Source organism: Macrotis lagotis, chromosome 4, assembly GCF_037893015.1.
Source record: "Macrotis lagotis isolate mMagLag1 chromosome 4, bilby.v1.9.chrom.fasta, whole genome shotgun sequence".
Taxonomy (NCBI): domain Eukaryota; kingdom Metazoa; phylum Chordata; class Mammalia; order Peramelemorphia; family Peramelidae; genus Macrotis; species Macrotis lagotis.
In genome coordinates, this window is record NC_133661.1 from 192,555,994 (window position 1) to 192,568,472 (window position 12,479).

Here is a 12,479-nt window from a genome sequence, read left to right on the forward strand (position 1 = left end):
CATAGAAAGTGTTGCTATGAATATTTTTATGTAAATGAGACCTTTTTTTTGACATTGACTTCCTTAGGAATATGCTTAACCATGTAATCTTTGGGTCATTTAAATCACTTTAGTTAGATTAATTTAATGTTCTCTGTATTTTAGGCCAATCTTTCCAAAATCAAACCAATATTATCTCTTTCTATCTTGTTTCATCTTTTTCAAATTCCTAGCATTATGTAGATTTGCAATTCTCATAAAATGAGTGATCTCAAGCAATGGAAGTTGGATAGAAATATATAGTTTTCTACTTGATTAAAGTTGCTGGAAAAACTGTAAAACATTTTGGAAAAAAATTAGATTTGCACTGGCATATTAAAATATATATGGCTTTAAGATCAAAAGGTATATGATATGTATATCAAAAATTCTACCCTAAGAATGTTTTAAAGGAAAATTTTAAGATAACAAATTTTTAGTTACCAAATTTTATTTAAATTACCAAATTTGGGGACAACTAGGTGGTACAATGAATTGAGTACCAGCCCTGGAGTCAGGAAGCCCTCAAATCCAGCCTCAGACATTTAATAATTATCTAGCTGTGTGACCTTGGGCAAGTCTGCCTTGCAAAAACCAAAAACTAAAATGAATGAATGAACAGATGTCAATTTTAAAGTGCCAAATCAGGTAATTTTTACACCCATGATTAGATAGAAAATTCTTTGTCAAACAAGGGAGGAAAAAAATGACACAAAAGACAAAAATGGATAATTTTGGTTGTATAAAATCAGTACAAAAGTATAACCTTTTAAAAAAAAGTAAGTCATTTGGAAGAAAAGTTTGCAGCAAATGTTTCAAAAGTCTGATACTCAGGCTAGATATGAAACTAAAACAAAAAATAGAGCCAAAAGTCATTCCCCCCAAAAAATGTAATCGAAGGAATTAAAATTTTCAAGATTTATAAATTATTAACAATGATATAACAAATTATTCTAAATCACTTAAAAGAGAAATGATCAATTGAGATTTCATCCCACACAGAAAATTAGCAAAGATGACAAAAGAATAAAATTGCCTGTGTTGAATGGGTTGTAAAGAGACAGATATACCAATACAATGCTGATGCAATTTGAAGTAGTCTGAACAATTTAGAAAACAATTTGGAATGATGCTTAAAAAATATTTAAAATATTCCTATCTTTTGATCCAGAGATTCCACTGTGAGATTTATACTCCAGAACTGTCTATGACAAAAAAAAAAATTCCTTTACATACTATTTATAGTCCTAGAAGTACTTATCATAGAAATAAAGTGGATGCTCATGCTTTGGGAAGTGATTAAACAATTGTGGTACTAAAATGCAAATAAATATTGCTGTGCTGTAAGAAAAATAATTTTTCCTTTTGATAGATGTTCCAACAACATAATAACTATGCATCTTTAGCAAGCATGCTAAGTTCTTTTCTCTTAATATTTATCTTACTCTGAAATTATTTCTGGCATCTTTTGTACATCAGTCAAGAGAACTGTTACTATTTCCCTTTCCTTCATACTCAAAGCAAGCACCCTGTAAGAATCTTTCTTCCTTTTCCTTGATCTAAACTACCTTTCCCTGACAATATTCCATTGGTCTTGATCGTCATTTCCTATGCCAACCTACTTGGTTGTAATTTCAAAAATTAGTAATTAGTAATTAGTAATTAGCAAAAATTAGTAATTTGTGGGTGGCTAGGTGGCATAATGGATAAAGCACTGGCCTTGGGGTCAGGAGTAGCTGGGTTCAAATCCGGTCTCAGACACTTAATAATTACCTAGCTGTGTGGCCTTGGGCAAGCCACTTAACCCCATTTGCCTTACAAAAACCTAAAAAAAAAATTAGTAATTTCAAAACAGTTCAAATAAATATTCTTGTGTATTCCAGGTATTGTATCAGCTATAATTATAATTAAACTTAATCATACTTTCATAGAAATGAGACCAGAGGAGCTCACACAGATAATCTACATAGAAAACTCTGGATACATGCTTATGGCACTGACCAAATAGATACATATTAATCCCTTGGTCCACTAATCAAATATTTGATCTGCTCATTAGTCTAAAATTTCTTTTTTCTTGACATGTCCTCTTAGCTGCTTTGTATATCTGGACTTGATTAAAATGAGAGAGAGAGAGAGAGAGAGAGAGTGTGTGTGTGTGTGTGTGTGTGTATACATATTCCTCCACTCTTTATGCTTCCAATTCCCTCATTAATTTTCCTTATAACTTCTCAATTGTCCTCATATTACAAGGAATATGCCAAATTTTCCTGGGGAAATCTAAACATAGCCTATATTAGTTTGTTCTTTTCCTTACAACTATTGTGATGATGGCAATAAAATCTAGCTATTTAAAAGAAATACAGTGATTAGAGATGTAATGCAAGAAATGTATCAGCATACCTATTTGTCATTATTCATCTTGTACACCAATTTAACATCTCCTTTTTCTAAATGACTTAGAAGAGTTGGTATGTAGGTGAATAAGGCACTGGATTTAGAGTTAGAAAGAGCTGAGTTTAAATCCAGTCATAAATATTTACTAGTCTCTCTCAGACTTTCTTCATCCTTAAAAATGGTATATTAATGGAACCTACCTTGTTGTAAGAATCACATGAGAAAATCTATCTATCTATAGATGGATAGATATAAATATCTTTTCAAGTCTCCAAGCTCTATACAAATGCTCGCTAATAATATTGTCACTGAATACATCATCTAGTGAGTTCTTAACGTGTTAACATAATGTAGTGAGAGGGTAAAAATAAAGCAACAATTATTTAATTACACATAAAAAAATTAAGGCTTCTTACAGGTAAAATCAGATCTAAATAACTGGGCAAATGTCAATTGATCATGGGTAAGCTGAGCTAATATAATAAAATAATAAAAATAAATTACTTATTCAGTGCATACCAATAAAACCATCAAAAAAGTTACTTTATTGAACTGGAAAAAAATAGTAACTAAATTCATTTAGTGGAACCAAAGGTCAAGAATATCAAAAGAATTAATAAAAAAATTCAAAGTAAGGTGACCTAGCCATACCAGATCTAAAATTATATTATAAAGCATCAGTCAACAAAACTGATATTGGCTAAGATATAGAAAGATAGATATGTGGAAGAGATCAGGTGCAATAGTAGTGAAATAGTAGTAAATGACTATAGTAATTTGCTGTTGTTAAACCCACTGTTAAACTCACTGATTAAGAATTGTATGGAAAACTGAAAGATAATATGGCAAAAACTAGGTATAAACCAACATTTCATACCCTATACCAAGAGAAGGTCAAAATGGGTACAGGATTTAAACATTAAAAGGTAGTATCATAAGCCAATTAGAAGAACGAGGAATAGTTTATCTGTCAGATCTATGGAAAGGGGAGCAGTTTATGATCAAAGAAGAGATAGAGAACATTATAAAATGAAAAATGGACAATTTTGATCACATTAAATTGAAATATTTTTCACAAATAAAACCAAAACAATTAAGATAAAAGGTATGCAATAGGTTGGATAATTTTTTTATAATTGGTCCTTCTGTTAAAGGACTCACTTCTAAAAATATATAGAGAACTGAATCAAATTTATAAGAACACAAGTCATTACCCAATTGATAAATGGCCAAAGGATATGGAAAGGCAATTCTCAGATATAGAAATTAAAACTATCTAAAATTCTCTCAATCATTATTAGAGAAATGCAAATTAAAACAACTCTAAGATACCACCTTGCACCTATCAGATTGACTAATATGACTAAAAAAGAAGATGATCAATGATGGAGGGGATGTGGGAAAACTAGGACATTAATGCATTGTTGCTGAAGTTGTTAAGTTATTCAACCTTTCTGGAAAGCAATTTGGAATTTTGCTCAAAGGGTAAGAAGGATCTGCATGCCTTTTGATCCAACAATATGACTACTAAGTCTGTAACTCAAAGAGATCACAAAAATGGGATAAAAAAACTCACATGTACAAAGATATCTATAGCAGTTCTTTTGTAGGGGCAAAGAATTGGAAATTGAGAGATGCCTATCAACTGGGGGATGGCCAAACAAATTGTGATGTATGAATGTGATGGAACATTCTTGTTCTATAAAAAAAATCATGAGGGACAGGACTTTAGAATAGCCTGGAAACTCTTACATGAAATGATGCTGAGTCATATAGATGGCTTCTTATTTCTATACTTACTTCAATATGAGCCAAAGAGAGAGTTAAGATGGTGTAGGACAGAGTACTGGTCTTGGGGTCAGGAAGACCTGACTGGGTCTGAATCATGCTCCAGATGTGTACTATCTGATTCCGAATTAATTAGTTAACCTCTTTGCACCTCAGTTTCCTCATCAGTAAATTGAAGGGTTTGGACCTGATGATTTCCAAGGTCTCTTCCAGTTCTAAATCTATGATTCTTCCTTTTGTGTGGTGTCTTCCTCCATTAGATTGTAAACTTCCTAAGTGCAGGGACTTTTTTCCTTTCTGTACTTGTCTCCCCCTGATTTTAACACAATAAATAATACACTATAGGCTCTTGATGAGTGCTCATTACTGACTATTGACCATATGATTCTATATAAGATGGAACTGAACATAAGAGCAGACCATAGCAGATCACTGAATTCTTTTGTAAAATGATGAAATCAAGCTTATGAGATGGTGAATGATTAGCCCAAAAATACACAGATAATAAGTCAGATGTGAAATCAAGGTCTCCAAATATAGTACTCTTCTCCCTAAATGATCTTATTTAGTATCCTTTGGGACTTCAGTTAGCTCTTCTATACTTAATATGGTTACTGAAAGATGATAATACCTTTTGGATTAGTTTCATGTCTTTTTTTTTTAATTCTAGATTATCAAACTGCTGGATGGAAAAAGATCTCAGACTGTGGGAATTTTGATATCTAGCTTGCATTTAGAAATGAAAGATATCCAACAGGGTAAGTCTTCTTACTTTGTAACCTGATACCGCTAAAAACAGAATGAGTTTGACCAAAGGATAATTTATATGCTTCTGTTTTTCTCCATTCTATAAATAAATGTCAAATTAATTTTTTTCTAAAAGAAAATTATCTAGCAAAAGGAAGCAGTTCCAAAGTTGAATTGCTCTCTATACCATCCCTATTCTAAAATCTGACTTTATCCAAAATGAAAACATATCCTCTTCCTTCTCTATGCTCAATTGAATGTAAATCCTTATTTTTTTTCTATTTCCCTTGCATTGTGTTCTCATTACAGTATTTTAGGGATATTTTAGAATTGTTTAACACTAGTTTTAACTTCAAATACAAAAAAACTTCGAATCTCTATTTCCCTTCAAGGCTGTTTATCAAAACTATTTGGTCTTAGCATCTTTTTGAGGCTTCCTAAAGTCACTGAATCAAGAGATTCTGCTTTGCCTTTTCAGGAAACTCCCTGCATTTGTTAGGTGTTTAATTTCTTGCTTCAGTTTTTTAAAAATCCATTCAGAGTTAATAATAATAATAATAATAATAATAGTAATAATATCCAAACCAGATGTCACCCATACTGTTGTCATAAATTAGATGGAAAGTTTTTTGAGAAGATATTTTATAATTTATGTTTCCAAAAACATCTCTTCTGGAAGTATTATTATAAAGTTTCAACAATAATCCTGACTTGGAGGGCATTTTGTCAAATGGTTACTTCTGGTCTCGATTAGTCCTAAATACTGAGATGATTTGTTCTCAGAATCATGTATAGTCCATATCATTCCAGGTTTCTTGGGTCATGACTTCTCTAATCCCCCTTTCCTTTTTCTTACTGTCATTTACTCATTTAATCATTATCTCAAGGGGGGATCAAATGAAATCCTTTAAAGGACTAAAATTCTCAGAGATCTCCCAAAAGATAGAAGTTGTGAAAATTTTATAAAGAAGAGGAGTAGATGATGACCAATGGAAAAAATAGATCCTGAATATGAATGGGGCAACTAATATCAGGCAAAAATGAACAAGGAGAACTAGAAGAACATGGAAGAGGTCATGTATAAAATAGATGAATGAAAAGCAGTTAAGTGCTTACTATGTGCCAGCACTATGCAAAGTACTCTGGATACAGATAGAAAAACCACAGTCCCTGATCTCAAGCAGCTCATTGTCTAATTAGGAGAACCAGTATGTAAAAGAAGGTTCAGATGAATGGAAGATTTAAAAAAATACAATAATTATAGGGTAAATGACAAATTCTGGGGCTACAAATAAATGCTTTGGTTGTATTTAAGGAAAGTTGAAGAGTTTGATGGAATCTGCATATTGAAGTAACTGGAGGCAATTGTAAGAAATTCCAAGATATTAGGGTTAAAATATTTTACTAAAATAAAAATAAAGATGAGAAAGTGAAGCAAAAAGACTGTACCTTAAACTAGATCCATATGAGAGTTAAGTAAGGGGAAAATGTTTGAACTTGGAAATGTAGGAGGAGCAAAAGAGGATGGGGAGTGGAGGTGAGGAAAGAGAGACAGAGACAGAGAGGGAAGGAGAGAGAGAGAGAGAGAGAGAGAGAGAGAGAGAGAGAGAGAGAGAGACTGACTAAAATCTCTAATATTTGGTAATTTGAGAAAAAATGAGACTGGTTTAAGAGAATGATAGCACTAGGGGCAGATGGACAGAAAATGGGGGTAAGTTCAGCAGGATTTTGATATAAAAAATAAAAGACTATACTTAATCTTAAAGGAAGCACTGAGAAATTTTAGTGGTTAGTTACCTATTTAAATGAGCCAGGGTATGTGAGCAAACCCTCAATTATTTTTATGGATCAGTCCATTATTGCAGGAATTATTCGGGTTCTGCCTATTCCTGCTCCACCACAATGGAGAAGCATAAAATGGAGAGAGCCCTGACTCAGAAATCATAGGAATTGATTTAAAAGCTCTAACGCTTACTTCCTATGTGAGTATTTGGAAAAGTCACTTTAGTTCTCTAGACCTTGGTTTCTTCATGTCTAAAATGAAAGAATTCACCTTTTCAGGTCCTTTTTAGTTCTAGAGCTATGATCCTCATTAATCTTACATTATCCATGAAATACACTATAGTTCATAGTTCTGGGTATGAGACAGTGGAAAGGAATGGAATGGAATGAACAATGAATTTAGAGTCATAGTACCTAATTAACTCTGTCATTTAACACCTGTGTGACTCTAGGTAAATATTTCAACTTCTCTGGGCTAAATTTTCTTTATGAGTCTTAACCGTGGGGTCCATGAATTTGTGGGTTTTTTAATGTTTTGAGAACTATCTTTCTATATAATTAGCTTCCTTTGTAAGCCTATGATGCTAATTTTTTGATTTTTAAAAATATTGTTCTAAAAGAGGGTTCAATTCATCAACTGCCAAAGGGACCTATGCCACAAAAAAAAAAAAAGTAAGGATCTAGTTTAGATAGACAAATTCAGTCAGACCTCTGGACCAGTCTTTCACTAAAGTAAGTGAAGAATTCCTCTATGTAGGGGAGGAATCACTATGGAAACAGAAATTTCTTCACAATTTTGGAAAAGCCTAAGTATGTTTAGTATCAAATCATGATAATACCTGATTTCCCCCTAAGTAGCATCTGATTTCACTGCCATGTTCATAAGTAAAGTCAAATATTCCATAAGCTTGCTAGAAATAAAAACATGCCAGGATGTTTCATAGATAATAGCAAAGCTGACAGTATTACATTATATACAACAGGCCAAGACTTTTATGACACTCTGCCTACTGTTTCAGTGGTGTCTGGCAGCATATTCATCATCAGAAATAGCACATTTAGCTCATCTCCACCCCTCCTCCCCCCCCTTTCTAAAGTCACTTATCTGCCAGGAACCTGCTTACATGGAGGAAAAATGTATGGTCAGTGATTTTTTTGTTGATAAAAAATCATAAAATATTAAATTCCTAGGACCAGAAGTGAAGCAAGGCAATCATTTTGTCCATCCCCCTGCCATTCCCCTGCACCTAAGCCATTCCCAAAATATTATTGTCTGCCTGTTCTGAAAAATCCCCAGCTTCCCTTAGTAATGCATTCCAGATAGATGTGGCAATACAGCCAGAACATAGTCTTCTTTTTGAGATGGTTGACTGACGCAGGCATCTGAAGGTCACTTAGGACCATCCACGTCATTTGCAATTTGCTTTGCATGTGCATCAGCAAAAGACAAAGTTAACAGACTAAGTTGAATTGCCCTCTTATCAAAAGGATTCATCTCCCTGGCATCCTTTGAGCCTCCAGTGAGTGGAAGTCCTGAATACTAGATAGATATAGTTTGATGTGAAAGTAAAGTAGATGGTTATTAAGTTTTTAAAAGAAATAGAATAATTTGAGGAAAAATGAAGTAATCTTCAGACAATGACCCAGAAAATGGGGGGGGGTGAAGAAGAGAATAAGAATTGCAGTGACTCTCAGAATGTTGTTCTCTTTATGTATTACTCTTAAAAACATGTGATCTAACCTATCATTTAGGACCACAGAATTTAAAACAAGAAGAAAATTTAGAGATCATTTAGTCCAACAATCACTGGTTACAGTTGCAGAGATTATTGTCCAGAAAAGGAAAATCACTTCCTATAATCACACAAGTAGTTAGCAGCAGTACTTTAATTCCTCAGAAGGTCTTTGGATTGCAAATTCAATCACTTTGCCATCATATCATGGCTCTCTCACAAGTCAAGCCTAATGTTCCTGATTACTTAAATGACTTTCAGTGATGATCCCAAAGAAGGTCAAAACAATAGGAAAGATTTTTCTGACAAGTTAGTACAAAAGGTTGCTTCAGTTCTATTCTGTGGGTTCTTTAACAAGTAAAAGCTTTAGATGTCACTCCTCACATGCTAAGAAACACTGTCTTTTTGGAGAATTTATTCCATTGATTGACTATATTTAGTTTAAGAGATTATTGTGATATATCTAAGCAAATGTTTATTTCCCTGTTTTTAAAATATTTGCCATTTAATTAACATTTTATTCATCTATGTTTAGAAATTTTCATACCAAGGCTTTTTCATACTCTAAATATATTGGTGTCTACATTATCTCCTTGATAATGGTTCCTCCATATTACTGGGCAGCACATAATCCATCCATGTTTTCTTTTCCCACAAAGCCTCCTATAGAGTTCGACACAATGTAATAGAAACCTTTATCTAGGACATCATTTGGATACTAGTACAGTATTTAGCCTAATTATGTGTTATACCCTGTTCTTATTACATAATTAGTCCATTTTTCCCAGCATATATTTCCTGGATGATATTTTTCATGCCATTTTCCATGCATATCATTTTTGGTTATTTGGCAGAACCTATTGATACACACCATTTATTTATTCATTGTCCTCTGGATCACTTGCACTTTTGACTCTTCAGAGATTGTAGCATTGTATAACTATTAGTCATATAGCATTATCAGAAAAAGTAGGTATTTAAAAACAAAGGTATTGCTTACTACTTTATTTTTCCATGTATATTCTTAATAATACTCACTAATAATTAGAAAAGGGGCAGCTAGTTGGTGCAGTGGATAGAGCACCAACCTTGGAGTTAGGAAGACCTGAGTTCAAATCCAGCCTCAGTTAATAATTACCTAGCTGTGTGACCTTGGGCAAGTCATTTAACCCATTGCCTTGCAAAAAAATTATAAAATTGATCATCAAAACAAGTCACTTCAAGCTAACTAGCAGTGATGAGAAATGATGGAAATACTGTTATCAATATACTGATGATCTAACTATTCTGGGAAGCAATTTGAAATTATGCTGAGAAAGTCAATAGAATGTCAATAACCTTTGACCCAGAAATTCCATTGAGAGATGTATACCCCAAGGAGATTATTGGTAGAAAAAAGTCTATATACCCCAAATATTAATGGCATCACTTTTTTTGTAGTAGCAAAGAATTAGAGTTCATTGGTTGGGGAATGGCTAGAATATTAGTGTTCAGTAAGAGATGAAAAATATATTCAGAAAGTCATAGGAAGACATATAAACTAATGCATAGTGAAGTAAACAGAACCAGGTAAAGCATAATCAAAGTCACTTCAGCAATATAAATAGAAAAAAATAAACTATACTTAGTGTAATTTTAAGATTACACTATGTATATTTTATTTTTACTTGATTGGCCCTATACAAGAGTTGATAAAATACAATTTCTTTCCCTTCTTTGGAGAGTTGGTGAATCAGGGATGTGGAATACTGTTTATAACTCTACAATTGAAGTGTTGATAGGTTGTGCTGATTGCTTTTATTCAACATATTTTCCCTCTCTCTTTTTAAATCTTTGTTAGAAGCGAATACTCTTTAAGTTAGGATTGTAAAAACAAAGAGATCTGGTCTTTAGTGGAAATGGTTGACCAGACTTATGATTTCACTGCTATAGAGAATGACCACTGAGGAAATTTCCTTTAAGAATACAAATTGCTAACTATATCAGTAACAAACCTATCAGAAATCATATGATTATATCAATAGATGCTGAAAGAGCCTTTGACAAAATACAACACCCATTCCTACTAAAAACACTAGAAAGCGTAGAGAAAGCCTAGGAATAAATTTATTGTTCCTTAGAATAATAAGCAGTATCTATCTGAAACTATCAAAAAGCATTATATGCAATGGGGATAGGCTAGAGGCATTCCCAATAAGATCAAGAGTGAAGCAAGGATGCCTGTTATCACCACTGCTATTCAATATTGTGTTAGAAATGTTAGCTTCAGTAATAAGAGAAGAGAAAAAAATTAAAGGAATTAGAACTGGGAAGGATAACATGATGGTATACCTAGAGAATCCTAAAACATCATCTAAAAACTACTAGAAACAATTAGAAGCTTTAGCAAAAAAAAAGGTGTTCCCCAATTGACAAATGATCAAAGGATATGCAAAGGCAATTTATAGATGAGGAAATCAAAGCTATCCATAGTCATATGAAAAATTGCTCTAAATCATTACTTATTAGAGAAATGCAAATTAAAATATCTCTGAGGTATCACCTCACACCTCTCAGACTGGCCAATATGATCAGAAAGGGCAATGATCAATGTTGAAAGGGATGTGGGAAATCTGGAACACTAATGCAATATTGGTGGACTTGTGAACTCATCCAACCTTTCTGGAGAGCAATTTGGAATTATTTCCAAAGGGCAATAAAAATGTGCATCCTCTTTGATCCACCAATACCACTACTGGGTCTTTACCCTGAAGACATCATGAAAAAAGGGTAAAAACATTACTTGTACAAAGATATTCATAGCACTTCTATCTGTGGTAGCAAAGAAGTGGAAATTAAGTGAATGTCCATCAATTGGGGAATGACTGAACAAATTATGGTTTATGTACATTATGGAACCGTATTGTTCTTTTAGAAATCAGGAGGGACGGGAATTCAGAAAAGCGTGGAGGGATTTGCATAAACTGATGCTAAACGAGATGAGCAGAACCATAACAGCAACATGGGGTTGATGATCAACCTTAATGGACTTGCTCATTTCATAAGTGCAACAATCAGCGACAATTTGGGGGGGTAGCTCTGATGGAGAATATCATATGTATCCAGAGAAAGAATTATGGCACTTGAACAAAGACCAAAGACTATTACCTTTAATTTAAAAAACAAAACCATTATCTTATTATGTAATCACGCTGTCTCTTTTATTTTTTTCTTAAAGATATGATTTCTCTAAACACAATCAATTTAGATCAATGTATAGCATGGAAATAATGTAAAGACTAACAGATTGTCTTCTGTAGGGAGTGGGGGGGAAGTGAGATTTGGGGGGAAATTGTAAAATTCAATAATAAATAAATTTATTTTAAACATTAAAAAAAGTACAAGTTGACACCTACTCAATAACTCGTAGAGAATTACCTTGGGCACTAAGTGGTGAAGCAACAAAGATACCAATTAAAAATAAGATTAAAGAAAGATGAAATTTTGTACTCTTGTGCTTGGTTTAGAAGTAGAAAATTCTTGTTCATCATACGCAACATAATTCTTCATAGACACAAACATATCCACACCATTGCAATTAATTGGATGCCTCAAACCTCTTGGCATTTATATGTAGCTTCTCAGACTTTCAAAAGTAAATTTTCTGATATTTAACTTAAATTCAGATTTTAAAAAATTCAATAGTAACCTCTCTATCTTAGCTTTGTAGAGGGTAGGAACCCTAACAATGGTGGGGGTTTTTTCTCTTTCCTTTCCCCATTCTCTTTTCCCTTCTTTAAAATCTTACCTCCAGAAATGAAAAAGAGAAACAAGTTTACAGAATAAATTTGTAAACCCTAAGTCTTAAGATTTCCACCAATGTCTGTCTCCTAAATCTTATTTCCTTCAACTTCAATTGCCTCCAGAAAGATTTATTTAAATATCAAGACTAGTTGAAATTCATCATTAATTTTCCTGTTGTTCAGGGAATATATATGGTCCAGGTCATTTTCTAGAAAATCCCAAAGAATCTCA

At 33.0% G+C, this 12,479-nt stretch overlaps 1 protein-coding gene across 2 annotated transcripts in view; it reads left to right on the plus strand.

Annotated features, from left to right (window-relative positions):
• Nucleotides 1-12,479, plus strand: part of LOC141521988 (formin-1-like) — a 402,521-nt gene that overhangs the window by 237,918 nt on the left and 152,124 nt on the right. For both annotated transcript variants that reach the window (XM_074235036.1, XM_074235035.1), the window contains one exon: nucleotides 4,874-4,961. In XM_074235036.1, coding sequence (XP_074091137.1) covers nucleotides 4,874-4,961 — 88 coding nt within the window. The remainder of the gene's footprint in view (nucleotides 1-4,873; nucleotides 4,962-12,479) is intronic.